We start from the raw sequence: 23,204 nt of genomic DNA, 5'->3' as shown, positions 1-23,204 counted from the left end.
AATCCTAGATTCCATTGCAGGATATGAAAGGAGTGGAATCTTGTGATTAAGGACCATTCTTTATCTGCTCCTACCAATCCTAATCCTTTCTACCTCTGGCCTCCCCAAGCTGTTCTCATCCCATTCTCCCCACTGCCTGCTTTGTCCCATTCCATTCCCTCACTCTGCTTTCCCTCAGCTCCATGTCTCATCTCACCAGATAGCTCATTGTCCCAATCTCCTACCATCTCGCTGCTGTTGATACCAATCTTTCCACTAGTCCCTGGATCCCCATCTCAGCCTCCCTCCCCACAAACCCACCCAGGCATGGATCCATCTGTGTGAAGATTAGCTAGGGTGTTTTCTCCTCCTCCCTGCTGCCTGGTCAGATGGGTACCAGTAGGGATACCAGCACTGAGTGTACATGAGGAAGAGTCTACCTGTTCTCAGTTCTGATATCTAGTGCCACAGCAGCCACTGGTAACCTGGTGGAACAACTACAAGGAAAGTCCTACTCAGGTCCTAACTCCAGTGATGGGATTTTCTTGGGGATAGCAAGAGTCATATCCTTGACACCAAGACAACAAACCCCCTATTACAAGTCAAGTTACTGCTCGAAGTGATCGAGATAATACTGCTTTTCAACTGAATTGCTTTATGGGTTTTATTTTACTGTAAAATCTGGAGAAAACAGTGTATTTTACATCTATCCTTCGAGAAGTGGCTGAATCACTTTTGCAAAATCTTTCAGTAAAATTCAAACTAAGGCAGACAACTGCCACGGAAAATTTCAGCTAAAATAGTTCAAGTCTGTCAACTGAAAACAGTCTTATAATAATGTCACTTAACTATAGGCATTACTGTCTGTGCTACCCAATACTTTGTGCATAGATTTGTGTGTGGATATATACCCATGTGCTACCCCAGGTGGTCATCAATACCTTTTGCAAGATGGAGTGTCCATCAAAGACCGTGATCATGTCATCCTATAGTTTCTAGTAGCTGCAACCCATAGCTTAAAATTATTACACAAGTGTCAATATTCCCTGGTTACTACCAAGACCAAGTATTCTCTACATTTTCCTTCCCTAGTTCTTTATTGCTGGGAACATGTGTTGAAGAAGCAAGATCTTAGCTATTTAAAAGCTCAGCTACTCGTAAAGGTTTTCCTTCAGTCTGAAATAAGAGTCCTCATTTTGAGACAACAAAATTATTTCCATGGAAATGGTTATGTTGATATTTCCCTACCTAAAGCAATACTATAACTCGTTGCCATGGAAATGATTAGCATTAATAGTGTTACTTAGCATTCCTAGAGCCCTTTTCATTTCAAAAGAGCTTTACAAACAACATATTAGACTCAGAGTATTTTGTAAAGTCAGTATTGTCCCCATTTCTCTATATATATTCAAAAAAAATTTCCTGAGAAGTGATAGTGATGTCATCACATCAATCTGTGTCATGGGGAAGAGATGGCCATGGCTCAGGGTTCTTCTACCCTCCATGTGGGGCGCCTTGGGCTCCCCACTGGCCCCTGGCTCCCCTGAAGGAGGGCCAGAAGGCAGCAGCAGTGGCTCCTCACTGCGCTGGGGGCCCCCAACACTCCAGGATCCAGCAGGGAACTGCTGCCTCCTCCTGCTCAGGCCAGGCACACGGGGGCCACCAAGTGCCTGGAGCTCCAGCATGGAAACACCCCCCGCTCCCACCCTAGATTACTGTACCAGTGCCAGCTTCCTGCAGGGGAACAGGGAGAGAAGTAAACTCCAAGAAGCGTGTGCTGCTGTGGGGAGAGCCGGGGCTGCTGTAGGGAAGGCTGGCTGAGACCAGGGACGGGGTGGAGGAGATGAGAGGCTGAAGGGACAATGGGGAACCAAGAGGCCAGGGCTGTCTGCAACCAGGAGGAAAGTTGGGGGCTCAGAAGCTTGGAAAGGAGATGGGGGGAGACCAGGGCTGGCTGAATCGGGGGGCGGGGGAGAGAGGGCAGAGAGTTCCAGGGGGGAGGCCAAGGAGTGGGATGGGTGGCTGAGAGTCTGGTGCGGTTCCAGGTCCTCCCCTCTCCGGCAGCCAGGAAGGCTGAGAGGCTGGGGTTGGCGCAGCCCCCAGCTGCCGGGGGGGGGGGGGGAGCCAGGCTTGCTTACTGCCAAACACAGGGGAGTTGGCGCGAACATAGTGAGCAGCTGATATTGCCCCTTAGTTACAAATGGAGAAAATAAGGCATGAAAAGGAGAAGAGACGAAATCATACAAAACGGTCAGCAGTCAAATTCTAAAGAAAAATAAATCTGTGTTTTAGCAAAAATCGTCAGTGAAAGAATTAAGGAAGGGGAAAGCAGAAAACAGAACATGGAAGAGTTTTTGAAACAATGGGGTTTTGTTTTTTTAAATTTTCCCATCAGATGTTCATGGATCCCTAAGTTTTTATCCTCATACTTTTGGCCCCCATCATTGCACTGAGTGCCTCATGAACATTAATGAGATTATCTTTACAAACTGTTCCATGAGGTAAGGAACTACTTCCCTGGGATGACTTACAAGAGGGTACATAAAACAGAGAGATTAAGGGACTTGCCCAAGTTCACACAAAATCTACTGAACATCCAGGAACTGAACATAGATCTTCCAAGTATCATTTTAGAACTTAAACCATATGGCCATCCTTTTTCTCCACGCATACATTCTTGTAACCTATGCCAATATATATTCTGCACTATCTTGACTGCTGCTGTTTCACAGTACAGAATATTTCATTTTAGCTCAAGAATTAAAAAACAAAACAAAGTCACCCTACCCGGATCATAACCATGTGGGACTCCAGCAGAATCTCTGGGAAAGAGGGTTTCAGAACATCTAGACTGATATTGGGCACTACAGAAAAGAAAACAAGTGAATAAGAAACCTGTTTGTGCAACCTTCCTTTAATATACACATATGATAAACTCTCTCCTCCTGTACCAAACTTATGACTCATCTTCTTCTGGTACTTCCTTGGTTCCCACTACATTTAATTCATATTCTAAACACAACTTCTTGCAGTCAAGGTAGTATCCCCAAGTGAATTTCACAACTGATCTACTTCTTGATTTCCTACTGCACTTTCTGAAGCATGAGAAACAGATAAACTCTCTGAAATAAACAGTCTTTGTGTTTCGGCAGAAGAGCCTCACTGTTCATACACTGTTCTTTATCCATAGATCACCCATGAGTGGGAGAATGCAAAATGCATGACAATGAGAGAACACTCCAGACTAAGTGAACAGCCCAGAATTTATTTCTCTTAGGTTAAATATAGTGCTTCTAAAAGGCTGCAAAATCATAACAGCTTTTAACAAAGTCAGAATCCAGCTAATTGTATGATAGAAGTGAAGGTGCTGAGTAATACAAACTAAGCAGAGCAGTGAATAAGGCTGTGATACAGGTTAGGGATGTTAAGAATCAATTAATTGAATAGTCGAGTAACTTCATGAATTCTTATCGGTTAGTTGACTATTCTATAGTTCCCAAGGCGGGGCCGGCAGCTAGTGTGCTCTGGCCCCACTCCCCAGAAGTCCCCTGCCACTCCGCACTGCTGCCTCTGTATGAGAGGCAGCAGCGTGGGGTGACAGGCGGGAGGTGGTCTGCAAGGGGGGGCCAATTTAAAAAACAGCTCCCCTTGCGGATCGGCTGCCTGTCACCCTGTGCTACTGCCTCTGATAAAGAGGAAGCTGCGCAGGATGGCGGCGACCCCTGTCTGGAGAAGGGGGGAGGGGGATGAGCTTCCGGACCCAGCTCATGCTGGAACTAAGCTGGGTTGCCTGCTCGCCTGGCTCCTAATACACTTTAAATGCAGAGCCGCAGCAGGGATAGGTCCTGGACCCCAGCATGAGCCAGAACTGAGCAGGGCTGCTGGCCAGCCTGCTAAAAATTTTACTGTCAAGGGGGGAGGGAGGAAAATGCGTGTGGTCTATATCATTAACCTATAAGCTTTTGCTTATCGGTTAATTGACTACGCTATTACATCCCTAATACAGGTCCAACTTTTGGATTGTGCTGAAGGGGCTGTGTGTCACAACTGGCACTCAACTCTATTCTTACCCCATGTCAAAATTCTAGCAACTTACAACATGAATATTGGAATGTTTTTAGAAAAAGAGAACAAGGGAAGTATAGAATAGGGTACTGAAGATCCTGCACTTCTGAAAAATTATCCAAAACCTTATATTATACACTTTATTTCAGAATAGTCCCTTCAAATATAAAGCTTTTAAGGGGGAGGTCTCAGAATAAGCCTGAAGGTGAAACACTGGTTACAACTTTAACTATTGAGTTGTGACCAGCTCTTCCACAATACTTCGCACGTCTACAGCTCTGAAGATCTCAAAGTGATTTATAAACATATATTTCACAATCCCACTATCCCACATTTTACAATAGAGAAACTGAAGCAGAGTGAGTGGCCCAAGTTCATGCAATAGGTCAATACCAAAGCTGGGAACAAACACAGGGATCCCAAACACAGAGAGACTTGCTCTGACTTTTGGATAATCTCACTCTCTCCTCTTGAAAACGAACAAGCCAACCTGCATATTGTCCAAGAGATTTCATCACTTACACTTGGGATTGATGTGATCTTCAATATTCCAAAGGGCATTGGGGGTATCCTTCACATATGGAGTGCAGGTGACTTCCACTTGTTCCCAGCCCCTGACAAACAGCAGAACAGTCAGTCGCCCACCTCCCAAAGTTCAACTACCAATTAGCACCAATTGCATCATTCAACCCAACAGATTCATTTCTGTGTACTCAAAAGTCCTCTCTTATCAGAGTATAAATAGAAACTGGACTGGATCTGTGAGGTCACAAGATTGCTGTATATATAAAGATCAAGATTTCCATATTGGGGTTCCTCAAATTAGGTACTGAAATTCATATTTAGATACATAAATATGTGGCTTGATTTTCAGAGGAGGGGAGTATCTGTAGTGCCCATCAACTTCTACATTCTCCATTAGAAAAGTCATCACCATTGCTTTAAAAGTCAGTTCATATCTACAACAACTCCATTATAGAAACAAAAGAATTGCCATAGGAGATCAGACCAATCATTCATTGAATCCATTATTATTGTCTCAGAAGTGGCCAGTACTAGATGCTCAGAAAGAAAAATATGAAACGCTTAAGTGGGAAACTACAGAACAACTAGGGATGTTAGCTTAGTCTTTTAAACAATTAACCTATAAGCCTAGGCTAACCAATTAATCCTAATGACTACACGCACTGTATCAGAGGAAGCAAGCGGGAAGGAGATGGGAGCCAGTGTCCGTGGGGAGCCAACTTTTAAGCCAGCTTTCCATGAGTGCTGGTTCCTGCGGAGGCAGCAGTATGGGGGGAAGACGGGAATTGGTGCTGGGTGGGGGGAGGGAAGGAGCCAGCTTAAAAGCCAACTTTCGACAAGTGCCCCCCACCCCTCCTGCTGCCTCTGACAGAGAGGAAGGAATGAGGAGGCTGAGGGGGGCAGATGGGAGCTGGTACACATGGGAAGCCAGCTTTCAAGCCGGCTCCCTGTGCTTATAGGCTCACGTGGAGCCACCTGCCCTCCCCACCCTTGCTGCCTCTCTATCAGAGGCAGCAGCGTGGGGGGGAGAGGCGGAAGCTGATAGCAGGGAGCAGGCTTTTAAGATGGCTCTCCACATGTACCAACTCTGCAGATCTGCCTCTGGGCCTGGGCTTGCCGTGGGCAGAGGCTGCTCCGTGGGATGCCTCTGTGATCTATGGCAAAATAATGGGGTGCAGGTGGGGATACAGGAGAGGATTCTGACCTGGGGCAAATAAAAACTCCTTTCCTCTTCCAGTGCCAGTTGTATCTGTTATCATACTCCAGATTTGTGTACACCCATAGGAAAGAAGGGTGTAGGACAATATTGTGCTCCAGGTCTTGTAATTAAAAAATAAAAAGGAACCAATAAAAAAATATAACAGCACAAGGGACTGGATGGTTCACAGGATTGTGGAATGGGATATGGAGCCTTTCACCTATAGGTCACTGGTGGCTATAGCTAAATGAACTGGTGAGGTAAGAATCAAAGTTTCTAAGGGTCTACGTTGCAACCATCATCAGCACAATTGTCCCCCCTACTGGCAAAATTTTTGCAAAGGCCAAGGAGTGATCGGTTTATGGAAAATGAACTCAACATTCATGCCTAATGGAAGTCCCCCATGAACAAGGCTGAAGCACACTCCCGTGATGATGTCTGGGAAGGACCTCTTGGTAAAGGTCCTTACTATCCAGAAGTGCCATTTTCTAGCCCCTTCACTGTAGTGAATTTCCTAACCACCATCCAAGATTTTACTCTGATTTTCTACCTTTCGGATGCCTTTTTCCTTTTAAGAATAGGAGGAAAATAATAAAAGGTATGTATTCTCTGATTCAGATTAAAACATACCACTGACCAAAGGGATCTGGCGTCAATTGTGTAAGAAAAGGAACATCAGCTGCTAACTTTGGCAGGAAGAATCACAAGCTAGGTTGAGAGATAATTTACCATTTTGGTAGCGTCTTCCCAGAGGACCCAAGTATGCATCCTGTGGCCAGATGAATCAGTCGGATCTGACTCCGTAAGACTTTAATACGTTTCCCAGCCTTCCTGCCTACCACCTCAATCCGCCAAAAATCGTTGGAATCTCCTGTTCCATTCTACCATTCAAATGCACCACCAAAAAAATAACAACAACAAAACAAAACAAAACAACAGCACGTCACTGGAGAACAAAGCATAGAAAACAATTGCTTCTGAAACTTTACAGTATTGACAAAGCTGAGTGAATCAGACCCAGCCTCACCCCCCTGAAAGTTAACAACAGCAATTCCCAGCAGGAAGAGAATTTTATAGATACCAGCAATACATTCATCATGTATCCATGTTTATTATCTACCTATGTATTTTCCTCACCATTCCCAAAATTATTTGCTTCAACTTCATATATGGCTCTCAAGATATGAAGTTACATTTTAAAAAGATTTTAAACAGGGGATGATTTGGCTGGATAGCATAGTGGGTTCATTGAGTAGCCTGCTTCTGGGCATTTAAGTCTCAAAGAAGATTTCATTAACAAAAGTCAGAGCACTCTCAGCCTAGATTCGAGACGCCATTATCTATATCACAAAGCTATATTTAGAAAACAGTAACTGTGAGTAAAGCTTTAAGGTTGCACAGTTAAGAATTTAAAGAGCTCTGTGCTGCCAAACCTAGGGTTGTGATGACAGTTTAAAGCTGTTTCCTTGTATGTGCACATTTTTGAAAGATTTTAAATATGTGCTATTCTCATTCTTACACACGGATATGTATCATGTATTAACATATGTAATATTCCAGGGTAATATCCCTTGTACTGCCATGCATTGTTAAGTGTTCTCATGGATAAGAAACTGGCTAAGAAACAGAAAACTAAAAGTAAGAGTAAATCTTTTGTCTTGGGATGAACCTCCCTCAAGTGAAAGGAAGTATTAGCTTACCTACTAATTTAACCGTACTTACTATTCCATATCCAGTGACCTGAAAGTGTTTTCTTGTCATGGGGGCCTCATGCTGGTGACTGTGAAGATTTCTAGAAGTTCTAAAATTAAATTACAAGTAAAACTCAGTTTTCAGTTTTACACTGAGAATGGTTAGTGTGAAGAGCTTTCATTCTGGTCAACAATAAAGACTTGTTTATACAGATTCCACAGCACATTACAGGCATTACAAATTGATTTCTGAACCATATACATAAGAAACACTTCACAGGCCACATTCAACTACCTCTGGAGTTCAAAAGCATATTTACCACACTAAGAATGTGAAAGGGTAACCAGTTTCCCAATAAGCATCACCCTTAGTGGGTGATGCTTACCGGATACTGGTTAACAGGTGCCAGGGAGCAGCCTGTCCCAGAAGGATTGGGAGCCAGGCTGGGAGCCTCTAGCCACTGCCGGTGGCAGCAGCCCCAGCCCCAGAACCAGGACTGGGTGCCTCCTGGTGCTGCCCCAGGACTGGACCTGGAACCCCCCTTAGCCAGTTAACTGGTTAAATGTTAGGTTAACCTAATGTTTAACTGGTTACATCCCTAGACCACACCATGATATGATTTAAAGATAGAACTTAATAGTTCAAATGAAAATACTGGGAAGTTGGATTTTAAGAATACAATTACCCAGAGCACTAGGGCTAATATCACTGTTCTTGAAAAACATGCCATGAGGTCTTTGGTCTTGGGCACCCTTAACAGTTTTATTTTCCATGCAAAAGACTGAAGGCTCTGGCAGCACAAAATCCTCTAGGACCATGATGAACCACTGGGCTAAGATTCAAAAGAAAAAGTATCACTTGCTGCATCATTTGGGTAGCACCTAGGTTTTGCTCGGTTCTTCCATTCTAAGCCCAGCCCTTCTCTGCACGTGAGAGCTGACAAACCAGAGCTGCCAATTCATGATTTTATCATGACTCTCATATATTTGGTATTTTTACTACTTAAGAATATCAGTGTTCTCTTATAAAAAGCAAGTTTCTAGCTCTCATGATTGCAGATAAAGTCTGAAAACATGGACCCCAAGAAGGCTCAAAAGCCCAAAATAAAAAGCACCCAACGTTTGTTTGTTTTTTTAAATCTCATAATTTTTTTGAGCCTGATTAATGGTTTTTGAATGCCTGGGAAGGCAATGCTGTAGATTACAGAGTAACATAGCTCAATTTGCAGGTCAAAAGAAATCCTATATATTTAAAGCATTTAATTCCTAGAGAAGGCAAACTCCTCTGTTGTGCAGTGAAAGAGGAGGAAATGTAGACTTGAAACCAGCATAGTAGGTTTACTTACTATTTACTGAAAAGGAAGGAGTCAAGACAAGCTTGCATATGAATTTAAATAGTTTCACTGCTACTGTAGTCCTTGTTATCAGAGAGGACATGACAGAAGTACAAAGGGCAATAGTGAAGGTACTATTTGCCTCATATTCCTGGCATGTTAGGCAAAAGCAAAGCACTTAATTTGCTTGGCAAATTGGAAGGGCAGGAAGGGTCTGAAATTCCTGTCTTGCTGTGGCATAACCCTTGACTTTGCATATTGTGCAGCTGAACAGACTTCTCATGAGCTGAAGATAGTTCTCTCAAAAGGAAAATACTTCATTGTGATGAAGCTGAGAGAATGTCTCAGAGATCCAATTCAAAATATGGGACTGTGGAGAGGGAAACTCCACAAACCCCTTCCTGAGAATAGAGATATGGAGAAATTCTATAGCAGAGGTTCTCAGACAGGGGTTCAGACCCCCGTAGGGACCTCTGAGCAGGTTTCACAGGGTCCTCCAAAATAAACTAGACAGCAAGACCAGCATTAGACTTGCTAGGTCCAGGGAATAAAGCAGAAGCCCAAGCTCTGTTGTGAGATGCTGAAGCCAAAGGCCAAGCCCCACCATGCTGGGCTGAAACCAGAGCCTGAAGGAACATTGCTTTGCAGGGCCCCTGGCAGCTGCCCATATTGCTACCTTTTACAGCTGTCCCTGGCTTTTAATTTACTAGATATGCAGAAAAACAATTTGTGGCACAGCTGGATTATGATGTTTTATAATGTGTTGGGGGGGGGTGTTAGAAAGAAAGGTTGAAAACTTGTTATCTATAGCTCTAAAGAACTTGAATATTTGTGCTAGCCCAATTCTAGTCATTGGCAGGCCAAATCTCACACCACCATACTCTTATCAATTCTATGGCCAATGCTAATTCTGTTTAACTCCCAGAAAACAGGGATTGGGAGATACAATCTCTTACATTTTTCTAAGATTTCTTAAACACCTTACTCTTTGTGCTCCAGCCGGATAACATCTCCGTGCCTCACAAACTCCACAGAGGAGGCAGGATCTAAATGATCTGCTGGGAGAAAAACAGATCATAGCAGGGTTTAGAAAAGAATACTCCTAGAGATGGTTTCAGAATGCTGAGCCACAGGCAATCAGGCGATGCTCTCAGCACTCACTTCATTGGACCACGGATCCAGAGCAACCCTTAGCATCAGGAACTTAGCATCAGGCTCCCCTTGAAGGACCAGCCCCACTGTTATTTCTGGAACCATATAATACCATGTTCCAGACAGCAGATTCTACCCTAAAATAGAGAGATGGATGCCCCTGTGTACATCAGGAAGGCTGAGAGAACATTCAACATTCAGCACGTATACTTTAAATATATACTAAGGGTTGGTTTTTGCTTTTTTTTTAAGCAGCTTTGTCTGTGTAGAATCTGGTTTTAGTTCTCTTCCTCTCTAATTGTTAACTAATGTTCTTATCTGCCTCTTAAGTATCTAGTTTTTAGGTGCTAATAGACTATCTGTTGTTTTCCAGTTACATACATGCTCAGCTTTCTGTTTGACACTTATCTACCCTCTACCTCTTCCTCCACCCCTCCCATTTTTTTCCTTCTTCCCCTCACCCCCTCCCTTCTTCCCTCATTTATTTTGGTTCTGGACATCCAACACTCCGGTCATCTGAAGAAGTGGGCTGTGCCCACAAAAGCTCATACCACCATCTACATATTTTGTTAGTCTTTAAAGTGCTACCAGACTGTTTGTTGTTTTTTAAACTTTAATCTTGTTAGGCATTGATAGCACAGGAAACTATCATATATAGTTACTGGCTTCTAAGATATGGTCTGCATAGATAACAGGTCCCAACACACAATATTCCATTTTTACCAAAGCAACATTCCACTCAAATCAATGGAATATTGTGTGTTGGGAACTGTATGCACTGTGAGCCAAACATATGAATTAAAGAAAATGATAACTGCAATCTGCCCCATTTTTATACCTATAAATTGCAGTCCTTGGTCACCTGTCATGTTACTAATGCAGCTCTCAGTTTGTGAAAAGTTAGGACATCTCACCTGTACAGTCTGAAAGGAATATGAAAATGTAATTGATAATTTCCCTCACCCACAAAAATCCTTTGTTATTTTGGAAGAGATCCCAAGAATACAGTAGTAAAAAAATTGAAATATTAGTTAGATAGTCCACTTTGCTAGAGTTCGGCTTACCTGTGTTGGAATCATGTTTCTTTATAATCCACAGGTTGTTTGAGTCCTTGTGCAAATAGGCAGTGACCTGGAAACACAATAATAAACCATTTCATTTCAGCAATAAGTCAGGAACTAGTCAAAGCACAAGACTCAATCCATCGCCAAGGCAAAGTACAAAATCCATCTATCACCAGGGCAAAAATACCAAGTGCATCCAGTGCTAATACAATAAAACCAAATACAGGATAACTGTGTGATGTTTCTGGATTACAAAGTCCTGACTTCTGGACACTGCTTAACCCAGACCACATCCCACACTTGTTTAACGGAGTTGTGTGTTACCAATGTGTGTTATGCCACTTATACCTGTAACATCTCTGTCTACTTTCCCCTGTTGCTGTGCAAGTGTTGTGCATCCCTGGTAATAACTTATAAATAATTTCACAGAAGCATAGAAATGTAGGAGAAGAGGAGACCTCAAAAAGTCATCATGTCCAGCATCCTATGCTGAGACAGGACCATGTAAATCTAAACTACCCTTGACATGTATACTAGGGGGCTGCATTTAGATTGGCATGATTTTCCGGAAATGCTTTTAACGGAAAAGTTTTCCGTTAAAAGCATTTTCGGAACAGAGTGTCTAGATTGGCACGGACGCTTTTCTGCAAAAGCACTTTTTGCGGAAAAGAATCCATGCCAATCTAGACGCACTTTTCCGCAAAAAAGCCCCGATCGCCATTTTCACGATCAGGGCTTTTTTGCGGACAACAAATCTGAGCTGTCTACACTGGCCCTTTTGCGCAAAAGCTTTGCGCAAAAGGGACTTTTGCCTGAATGGGAGTAGAAAAGTATTTCTGCAAGAAGCACTGATTTCTTACAGTAGGAAGTCAGTGCTTTTGCGGCAATTCAAGCGGCCAGTGTAGACAGCTGGCAAGTTTTTCCAGAAAAGCGGCTGATTTTCCAGAAAAACTGGCCAGTCTAGACACAGCCGGGATGTAATAGTATAGTTGATTAACCGATTAGCAAAAGCTTATAGGTTAATGCTATAGACTGCATGCATTTTCCTCCCTTCCCCATCTGTACATTTTTTAGCAGGGTGGCCAGCAGCCCAGCTCAGTTCTGGCTTGTACTGGGTCTGGGACCTACCTCCACTGCAGCTCTACATTTAAAATGTATTAGGAGCCAGGCGGGCAGACAGCCTGGCTCAGTTTCAGCTCGTGCTGGGTCCAGGAGCTCAAGCCATCCCCCTCCCCGGGACAGGGGCTGTTTTTTAAACTGGCTCCCCTTGCAGACCAGCTTTCCGCCTGACACCCTGCACTGCTGCTCTGATACAGAAGCAGCAGCACAGAGTGGCAGGGGGCTCCTTGCAGTGAGGCTGGAGTGCACTGGCTGTTTGGGGACTATAGAATAGTCGAATAACCGATAAGAATTTATGAGGTTAATCGACTATTGAATTAACTGATATTTAACATCCCTAATCCTTACCATTGTCGACAGGTGGCCAATCTGTTCTTAACAACAGTGATGGGGATTCCACAGCCCATTCCAGTACTAAACTGCCAGTATTTAAAGTTTTTGCTAACATCTAACTTACATTTCTCTTGCTACAGATGAAGGTAAGACAAGAAGTAATGGTCTTAATGACCTATCTCTTCTCTTAGTCCTACTTCAGAGGCGCTTTCCACAAGATCTTCTGTTCTGCTAACACAAACTTTCTGATATGCTTCAGTTGGTATCAGAAATCTTGGGCCTGACATCTCGATCACTTCCACAGCAACCAATTGCAAATGTCACCAAGAGATGGTTAAAGTTGCAGTTTGGGAATAAGCAGCAGGTGCAGACATTAAGATCCTATTTCTAAAGTAATTGTTCCAAGTGATGGAGAATGAAACAAATAACTGTCTATCCTTAACATCTTTCACCTGAAAATCTTAAAGCATTTTACAAACCCCCAAGCATACACCGCAAAGCAGGTCTTCTTGGGAAGCAGATATTGCTGATTTGACTCTTAGAGAAAATGGACAATTCATTTTTGTGCTGCCTCATTCATTAGTAATATACGTTATGAGGTTGCTGAGTCCCTCTTTCATTTTTTTATTTTAATTATCAGAGGTGTCTACAGAGTTCAGGTAGGTGGTGCCTTTTATTATTGTTAGTTTAGAAATATAAGTCTAATGAATGAATCTTCACAAACTCCCCAGTCATTAACCTCAAAACAGAGAAAGAAAGAGACACACAAAAGAGGAGGCTTTCTCAAGATCACAGAGGAAGTCTGTGGCAGAGCTGGGAAAAGAAAGCAAAAAGTCCTGACTCTCATTTCTCTGCTCTTACTCTTAACAATGTCTCCTTCAAGATCAAAAAGTAGATTTGTTTTAAACATAAGGATTTTCACTATTTTCCATGACGTGCCAGCTGCTCTTTCTTTTTATGTTGTCTTGCATGGCAAGACAATGGCTTTATTTTAATGCATCCTTTGTTTTGCAGATCACCCATTCCAGTGTAACAGTGATATGAACTGACACCCCTTTACTGCTTAGATTTCCAAACAACAGCAAAACTCAGCATCTTAACCCTGCCCCATCATGCAGTGCTCAGAGCCCAGCATAGACATTTAGGAATGTCATGCTAATTCTCAAGTGGGATATGGTAAAGATTTTCACCTTCCTACTCAGAGTGATAGAAGAACATGACCATGGAAAAGATCAGCTGCTTTTAGTAGAAGCACCAAAGTCAAGGGAGCACGCTTGCTACAGTGAGGACATTTGTAGAGCAACATACTGACCTGCTGCTGACGAGCCCCCACGCCCTCAGGATAAAGGTGCCAGTGTGAATGAAGGTATCCCCCTGCCATCCGAAGGTTCTTCATTGTGATCACAGAACCATAGGCCAGGTCTGAAAGAGAAGAAAGGTCTCCTGTAAAATATCATCGCACAGTCAGGCTGCAGTACAGTGGTGACTGGCCTATTTCCCTTTGTATGCATAATTACAGTTAGTTTGCTCAAATGACCGGGGCGGGCGTGGGGAGGGGGAGGAGTGGTCTGGGATTAGCTTGCTATCACCTTACTCACCACCATCCAGCACAACCTATTAAAAAGGACAAAAGTACACTGTGGCACTACCTATGCATTTCAAAAAAAGTGGAGAAGAGGGAGGATTTTCCAAACTTAACACAAACCCAAATATTTATAAATTAATCATAATCATTCAGGTATTTGGGTTGGTTTTTTTCTTCTGCACAGAGACATGGTCAATATGAGAACTAGTCAATTAAAAAAAAGTGTTTTAACAGCTTCAGATGTTGACTCTGCAGTGATCTTCTGACAATGTTTGCGGCCCTAGAACCATACCTTCCCATTTGTTAAAATGTTTTCTCACTTGTTGCTATGAAAAGGACTCAAACAAATCAGAGGGAAAACTAACTGACAGTATGGAAGTCACAGTGAAATTGAGTATACCTATACCGCTGTCAAATGTACAAAGTAACAAAGAGACTGTTTGCCACAGATTTGAAGCGGGGGGTGGGGGTGGAAGGAGACACATGCATTATGGGATGCTGACGATATGTACCTAGAACTACCCACTGCACAGTTTTGGTCCCAGCATGCACTGGAAGCATAACCCAGAATGCAAAGGGGTGCAGAAATTATGGGATAGCTACCCACAGTGCATTGCTCTCAAAGTCAATAGGAGCTATTCTACTAGGGATGCGCTACTTCAAATTGTGTCAAATTCTTGTGCACAGTAGGGACATGCACCTTCGATTTTACAAAACTGGGTGCTAAAAAAACTTGACCTTAATAAAGTCAACCTTATCTCACAGTGTAGACATGGCCAAGGAGAGGCTGTGGGCAGAGCACCACTGAAGTCTGTCCATCCTCTATAGCTGGATAGCTTTTGGAGCATTTGACATTTGAGCTAAAGTTAAAGGACTCCTAAAGCTGCTCTTAATTACTTTGGGGATTTAGTGACCCCTAGCTTGCTTCAGAATGAGGAAGCAATAAAAGAGGCACACAGCCATCTTTATACCCTAAGCCCTATCCTACACCGAACACAGAGCAACTGGACTACAGGATCTGGCCCCAAATATGAGCTTTAAGTTGATTGTATCTCTTTAATATAAGTCTTTCCCTTGCAAAAATGGAAAGCACATTACATTGTATTAACACTTACAGAAAAGGTAATACCAACAAATAAAAAGTGAACCTGACAAGTCTTGTTTCATTGTCCCAAGGGCAGCAAATGACAAAAAATAAAGCAAAAAACAAAAATTACAAAAAATAAGCTCGAGCCATAGCACTATTTCAGTTTTTGTAGTGGTAGGGGTCATTGAAAACACAAAGAAGAAAGTAATAACAGGCACTGAAGCTTGGCACACACATGGTCCCTCAGTATGCATGTTACAACACTCTGGCCTTTTAACACTGGGGGCTGTAATTGCAGACCACAGGTTTGCTCACATATAAAGCCTTCATTCCTCTTGGACAGGAACAGACAAGAGAGACTCAGGGTTAAGGAAGAACCATGAAGGGGGCTTTCCCAAGTAGCCAACACCCATTCCCAGCTACAAAAGATGGTCCCTGTGAGATACTAAGAGTCGCTCAATACCAATTGGCAGAGGGCCCACAAAACTGTAACTCATATGAGATCTGCATACTCACTACCCCCAAAATACTACTGTCATAATATTACTCCTGAGGGAATTCTGCACTAAAAAAATTAAAATTCTGTGCACAACATTTTAAAATGCTGCAGATGTTATTTGTCAATGGGGCTATGTCTAGACTGCAAGCCTCTTTCGAAAGAGCCTCTTTCAAAAAAGAGCGTCTAGACGGCAAGCGGAACTTTCGAAAAAGCAAGCCGCTTTTTCGAAAGAGAGCACCCAGGCAGTCTGGATGCTCTCTTTCGAAAACGCCCTGTTTGCAGTCAAGAACACCTTTTTTCGAAAGAGCACTTTCGAAAAAAGGCGTTCTTCCTCGTGAAATTAGGTTTACTGCCATCGAAAGAAAAGCCGCGTTCTTTCAATTTAATTTCGAAGGAACGCGGCAGCAGTCTAGACACAGGTGCAGTTTTTTCAAAAAAAGGATACTTTTTTCGAAAAAAACCCTGAGTCTGGACACAGCCTAAATGTGGAGGTTCCAGCACTGCAGTGGGGAGCACAGGCCACTGGCTGCACTGAGATAGGAAATCATCCTGCTGCTTCTCTTTCCTCCCCAGGACAGGTGAAGCTGTACCTGATCCTAACACAATGCAAGTGGTGGGCCTGCCCCTGGGTCTCTGACCTCCAGGACAATCACACCAGGTATGAGCAGGCAGCCTCAGCCCAGCAGGATCCGAGTATAAGGAACTTAGTGTGGAGGGATCCAGATATGGGGTGACAGCAGATAGATAGTTTTGGCTGGATGTTTGTTATCTTAGAAGAGGTTCATTAGGACTGGGTAACCTGGCCAGAGGGCCAATCGTCTGAAGACCCACCAATCAAGGCTGACAACCCACAGGGTTGAGAACTACAGTACTGCACCCAGTAGCAGGAAGTGCTCAGCAGGTAAGTGCCTCCTGCTACAGAGTAATATAAGGGAGCAAAAAGGCATTATAGTTATAAATCACTTAAACACATAAAAAGGCCAGAGCTCTTGGAATCAATGAAAGAAGGGCTGCAGTCTGTGGGAACTGATTACAAGTGAGAAACTGCCCCAGACCAAGACTGTAATCTATTAAGCTTTAGACATTAGAAAGTGTGTTTTAGTTTGTTTTGCTTGTAACTGTATCTATCTCTTTTTCTCTTGCTTAGTATTGCCTAAATCTCTATTCTTTATTATTAAATGTATTCATGTTCTATTACAAAGTTATCTTAAATGAAGTGTGATTCGTCAACTAACACATCAAGCATTGCACTTAATTTCTGTGAGTATCACGGAAAGAGAGACTGGACAATGCAGGGAGACAGCTAAGGAATTCAGAAACTGGGATTCATTGATCTTTACCTGCAAGACAAAATTTAGACTGGCAAGGTCTCAAGGCTGGTGATGCAAACAAGTGTGGCAGGGAGCTGACATGGACCAATTTCTAGCATAGCTCACTGTTGCTGAGGCAACTCACTATTGCTGGAGAATCTGCTGACCAGCTAATAATTCCTTTTAGTTTTTTAAAGATATAGCTATGTGCCAGAGTTAGTTTGAGGAGTTTACTTCCCCAAGGAACTAGACACTTACGCTCTGGAACGGAGACATTGTGAAGATTGTTCCCAATCAGTCGTGATTGAAAGGCAGAGCTGAAAAAACCATCCCCGGGCCCACTAGGAGAAAGCAAAGAAAGTGCAGACCGTGAGACTATGGATATAAGAGTGCAGAGCTGAAATATGCATTACCAAATAATTTAAAAGAAGAAAACAAAAAGACAACTAGTCTGTCTCAAAACACCAGAGAAAGAGGATTTCAACTCCTGTAGGTGCCTGTCTCTCACAATGGGCTCAAGTCACTTGGCTGCAACAAATACACTACACAAGTGATTTTCAACAGCTTCAAGGATTTGAGAGGGTTTCTATGGCCATCAAAAGTTAATCCTTTTAGTTCTGTAATGAAGTACAGTGAGTTTTCTTTGAAAGTGAACCATTCCTAAGCTACTTAGGTGGACAGGGTCAGAGTTACTGTTATAGTCTCCATGATTTAATGAAATACAATATCTCTGTACAAATAAACAGATTAAACTAATTAATTAAATATATTTTGATCCACCTACACTGGGCAGGGAACCATGTTTAAGCAGTTTCTGAACTCTATGCCAGCTGAACTAACCAACTACTAACAACATGATTAGGCTGGTGTACACAACCTGCCCCATCACCTTGCTTTCAGGGCACCCTTTATCCCACCTTCCACTGGGGCACAATGTGTGTTGGCTATCCTGCCACCCACAGGCAATCGCCCTATTCCCTAGGCCATGCCAGAACCTGCCCCACCACCTTGCTTTCCGGAAACCCTTTATCCTGCCTCTCCCTAGGTAGGCAGGACTAGAACGCTGCCCTCCCCAAACAATCACCCTATCCCCTAAGCCACACCGAGACTGGGACCAGGACCTGCTCCACCACCTTACTTTCTGGGCACCCTTTATCCCACCTTCCACTGGGGCACACTGTGTGTTGGCTATCCTGCCTCTTCCTGGGTGGGCAGGGAGAGGCGAGATAGCCTTATAAGAACTATGTTCTAGTCAAGGCAGGAATCTAAGCAAAGATGTGGCTTGTAAATATGCATCTGATGCTAAAACCTTAACATGAGTAAAACTAGAACAAACAATGCCTCTCAATTCAAAGGGAAGAGGATGTTATTTTCTTTCTGTGCTGAGGGAGAAAGTAAGAGGGAAAGCTTGATAAATACCTTTTATTTAACACTGCAAAGTGAACAGCAAACTGAGTAGTGTAGAGGGCAAGTGGCAGTAGGATGAGGCAGAATACACGAGCCAACAAGTGTTTCCCCAGGGTGACCTGTAGATAGAATCAAAATCAAACAGAGCAGAAGAAACCCTTCTGATTATGATTGCCATAAAAACCACCATGAAGCACAACACCAAGCAGCTCCTTTGCAAGCTGAAAGATTTTCCCAAAAAGGCTGAGGGAAAGATGGAAGCCAAACCACATTCTCCCACTGTGCTTTCCAAAAAGTGGGCCTCATTTGGAAATATGGGAAAAACAGTCTTTATTTTCAGAAATGCACAGCTACCACATCTGCAACTGAAGTCAATAAAAGCTGTCCAAGATCAACATCTTGGAAAATCAGGCCCATACTGACTATATAATTTATTGCATAGGACTTGAAAAGAAATGAAAGGTGGGGAGAAGCTTGTGGAGTAAGAACTGTGGCTTTTATGGTGAAAGGAGAAAATGAAAGCATGGGAAGGACCAATTTATAAGAATTTTGGGAAAAATGATGAGGCTCTCTCAGATGTGGATATAAAAATGGCTTCTTGATCAACGAGATTTTCTAAGAATTTGGATATATAAAGGTTAAGTCTGCCTAAATCAGGTTTAATTGATGTCTATCTACTTCAACTATCTTAGTTTTTTTTAAGTACTTATCACTTAGCTATTAAGCTAGTATTTTTCAAAATGGGCCATGGGCTACTTTGAGAAAGCTGCCAGTGGGCCGCTCTGGTTTGTTTACTCAGGCTACATCTCTAGACTACAGGGTTTTTGCAGGATATATGAGGTTTGCTCTTCTGTTTGCTCCGCCGTTTTTTTGTTTTGTTTCACAAGGCATAAGGGCTCCGTCGAAAGACAAAGCTTTTCTGCCATTTGGCCCCATCAAGCCTCTTCCGCAAAAGCGATTGGAAAAGGCTATGCAAATTGCGGAGCTTTTTACGATAGAAGACTGTAGTGTAGCCCTAGCCTTAATGGTTCCGCAGCACCTATCGGCTGTAAATGGCAAAATGGAACCAATGGGAGCCACAAGGCTAAGCGGCTGTGGAGCCATTAAGTAAACAAACTGGAGCGGCTCGTTAGCAGTTTTCTCAAAGCGGGACGGATAGCTAAGCAATTCCCATCTCTTGACAGTAAGGCAAATTATTTTTAAAGTAATAACAAAAACTATGTCTATGTCTCATTGTGGTCCAGATACTTAACCCACTGAGGTCAATGAAATATTACTCCTAGGGGAACTCTGCACCACTGTACAATGCAGAATTTACACAAAATTAATATTCTGCACAGAATTTCATGTTTCCTCTACAAAACTGGGGCTACAGAACTGCTAGCCACCAGTAAGGACTGTTGTACAGTGCAGAGCCCAGCTCACAGTGATAGGCATGTCCTGCCCAGCAAGCACGGAGGCTCCGCTTGCTCTAGTTCAGCAGTTCAACAACCAGTCTGCGGACTGACAGCAGGCCACGAACCCCTGTCTGCCATGCCCCAGTACATTGCCAGAACACGCCCTCAGCTTTTATTTAGCCCGGCCTGCTGGGCTTTCAGAGAATTCCCTTCATGCCCCATTTTGCATGCAACAGCAGAGTTAGTGAGTGGAGTGGATAGCAGCCAGGTGTGCTGCAGTTGGAGCCGGGACTGCAGTGAGGCTGTCCATACTGGAGCAGCTTCACCGTGGCCCCAGTTCCAGCTCTGGCAGCTGCTACGCAGCCTGGCTGGCGGGGCTATGTGGAGAACAGCTGCCCCGGCCAGTGGGGCCCAAACACTGGGTGAAGGTCAGGTGCCCCAGCCAGTGGGGCCCAAGTGCCAGGTGAAGGACGGCTGTCCCAGCTGGTGGGGCCCAAGTACCAGGTGAAGGGCAGCTGCCCTGTCCAGCGGAGCCAAACGCCGCACAGCTGCCAGGGCCAAGCGTCCCGTGATGGGCAGCTATCCCTGCGACCCCATTCTCCTCTTTCCCTACTCGGCAGGAGCCACCCACTGGCCTCCGGCTGCTCCCAGCCAGCCGGTACACACATTGTTATCATGCATTATTAAGTGCATTTGAAAATATGAATGTACAGAATGTGTCAGCACTGTCAGGCCTGTTAAATACTGCCTCTTTCATTCTGGTGCAATTGAGGCAAAAGGTTTGGACTGGATAATACTCTTTAACAAGTATTAGCAACTATTTTATTGTTTTTTTTAAATGTGTATGTGCAGCAGTTTTTCAAAATCTTGTTAACCATCATGTCCCTCTTTCCTTTTAATTTTATCATGGGCTAAAATTACTCTAATGAATATGTAAATAAATTAACTATCATAATGAATATGTGAATACTTCAGTGCCAGTCTGCCAACAGTTTTTGAATGAGTTTGCCAGTCCTCAGTCTAGCAACTGCTCTAGCTTGGTCCTCATCTACCCAGGGACAGAAGAGTGCCGAGAAGACTGAGCTCTGGCAAAGTGTAAGGAAGGGCAGGGTATTATTTGTTCCCTGACAGGACAATAAAAACCTGGAGGGCAGCATGGGTGTCTGGACTGGGAATGCCCTTTGACTGGGCTCTGAGGGGAAAAGGAATGTAAGTCTGAGCCACAGCTGGGGTCTGGTGTGAAAGGAGTGCAGATGTCTGAGCTCTGGAGGGGCCCCTGCAGTATCCTCCAGCACCTTACAATTGGAACTGAGTTGTTGGAGATATTTAACTTTGTACTCCTTGAAGAAGCTGTATTTTTTATTTTGGTGTCTGTATTATTGACATACTTGTTTACAGGTACAGGCAGTCCCCGGGTTACATGGATCCGACTTACATCGGATCCCTACTTACAAACGGGGTATGGCAACCCCGCACTAGCTGCTTCCCCCCAGCGGACCAGGGAGACGCGAAGCTAGCGTCCCCCCCCCAGCAGACCAGGGAGACGCGGAGCGGCTTTTCTCAGCAGACACCTCAGCTTGAGAATAAAGGACTGAGGGAAGTGAGGTGTGGGAGAATAAAACTGAGCTCTGGAGAAATGTTTGGCTAGAGTTTCCCCTACAATATGTACCAGTTCCGACTTACATACAAATTCAACTTAAGAACAAACCTACAGTTCCTATCCTGTACGTAACCCGGGGACTGCCTGTATTTTGAAATAAATTACCCAAATTATTGCAAGTGAATGATTATACTGTGTTATTTTGCCTAATAAAATTTAAAGAATTTTTAATTTTTTGGCATAGACTTCTCCCAGGAATCAAGATGCAGTTGGCTCAGTACTTCTGAAAAAATCTAGCCGAAAGTATCAGTCGAGCACCCAAAAAATCATTGCCACTTCCAAACATAATAACCAATGCCACAGTCAATAAACATCTGAGCTGGGATTAAAATTCAGGAATTTAGTCCCCAATCCCATGTTCACAAAACACTTCTCTTTTTACAAAATGTCTGGGTTTTTTTTTTTTCCAAAAAACATTTTTACTATTCTCAATACGAATACAAATGAAAACACATCATTAAAAACCACCAAGCAAAACAGAGCAGGGTGCCAAGATGAAGTGCATGTTCTAGACATTATTTTTTTCCCCAAATAAACAACATGTAAACAAACAATAATAGTTCCACAGGTAATATTGAGAAAAGTTATTCATCCTTTTAGGCTTTTGCACTACTAGTTCTTTTGAAGAAGGGCCATCAAATAGTTCATTATTCAGAAAGTCTCTCTTCTGGAGTTGGTAAATTACTTTACATATTCTGTGGCACCTTATAGACTAAGGCTATGTCTAGACTACATGCCTCTGCCGACCAAGGCATGTAAATTAGACATACCGACATAGTCAATGAAGCAGAGATTTAAATATCCCCCGCTTCATTAGAATAAAAATGGCCGCTGCGTTGTGCCAGCTCAGGTGTTTGTCGGCACGAAGCGGCAGTCAACACGGGGATCAGTTGGCAAGGAAAGCCTTTGCCAACCGATCCCTTATGCCTTGTGCAATGAGGTTTACAGGATCGGTCGGCAAAGGCTTTCCTTGCCAACCAATCCCCGTCTTGACTGCCGCTTCGTGCGGACAAACAGCTGAGCTGGCACAAAGCAGCAGCCATTTTTATTCTAATGAAGTGGAGGATATTTAAATCCCAGCTTCATTGACTATGTCGGTATGGCTAATTTAGATGCCTCTGTCGGCAGAGGCACGTAGTCTAGACGTACCTTAACAGATGTATTGGATTATAAGCTTTCGTGGGCAAAGACCCACTTCGTCAAATGCAACCTTATGCTCCAATACATTTGTTAGTCTATAAGGTGCCACAGGACTCCTTATCACTTTTGCAGATCCAGAATAACACAGCTACCCCTCTGATACTTTACATATTCTAACACTTGGGGGCTCTCTTTTGCTGCCAACAGCATAAATGAAATCACTTTGCAGCTGTCTGTGACAGAAGCCTTAGACTATGGATTTGTTCCATTTAAAATACAATTAACTAACTTTACTCTCAAGAAATGCTTCTCTGGAGCTGGAACACCGTATCATTACAGTTCATATTGTTTCATATTAATCAGGAAAACAAACCACAGGGCAGGTAGAAAAAAACAATGTTAAGGAAATAAGAAAAAGATAAAACCAGTAAGTGGAAGAAATAGAATTTTCAAACTTCAAAACAGGCTGGGACAAAAGAAGAATTGAACCCTTTTTTATAAATATATGCTTTAATAGCCTCTCTTTAGTGGCTGCAAGATCTTAAATGGGATATTGAAGTAATCTCTGAGGTAATAAACATCGGATTTCAAAGTCTCCAAATACTGTATGCTATATTTTTAAGCCAGAGCACTTGACAATTCCTCTTTCAACAACTGCA

General features: G+C 43.2%; 1 protein-coding gene across 9 annotated transcripts in view; it reads right to left on the bottom strand.

Moving 5' to 3' along the window:
- POMT2 (protein O-mannosyltransferase 2) overlaps positions 1-23,204 on the bottom strand; it is a 54,624-nt gene that overhangs the window by 15,262 nt on the left and 16,158 nt on the right. For 7 of the 9 annotated variants that reach the window (XR_012903367.1, XR_003091522.2, XM_075926806.1 and 4 more), the window contains exons 7-15: positions 18,361-18,467; positions 17,200-17,282; positions 13,773-13,882; positions 11,009-11,075; positions 9,778-9,850; positions 7,490-7,568; positions 6,497-6,648; positions 4,567-4,658; positions 2,767-2,843 (exon numbers count right to left, since the gene is read on the bottom strand). Coding sequence is in view for 7 of the 9 variants with exons in the window: in XM_075926806.1 (XP_075782921.1) it covers positions 2,767-2,843; positions 4,567-4,658; positions 6,497-6,648; positions 7,490-7,568; positions 9,778-9,850; positions 11,009-11,075; positions 13,773-13,882; positions 17,200-17,282; positions 18,361-18,467 (840 nt within the window). In the remaining 2 variants the exon portion in view is untranslated. The remainder of the gene's footprint in view (positions 1-2,766; positions 2,844-4,566; positions 4,659-6,496; positions 6,649-7,489; positions 7,569-9,777; positions 9,851-11,008; positions 11,076-13,772; positions 13,883-17,199; positions 17,283-18,360; positions 18,468-23,204) is intronic. The other 2 variants (XM_006134811.4, XM_025190557.2) reach the window with 2 other exon arrangements.

The sequence above is a fragment of the Pelodiscus sinensis genome, chromosome 4, assembly GCF_049634645.1.
Source record: "Pelodiscus sinensis isolate JC-2024 chromosome 4, ASM4963464v1, whole genome shotgun sequence".
NCBI classification, from domain to species: Eukaryota; Metazoa; Chordata; order Testudines; family Trionychidae; genus Pelodiscus; species Pelodiscus sinensis.
Note: the sequence above shows the minus strand (reverse complement) of the source record. Positions and strands in the feature narration are given on the sequence as shown.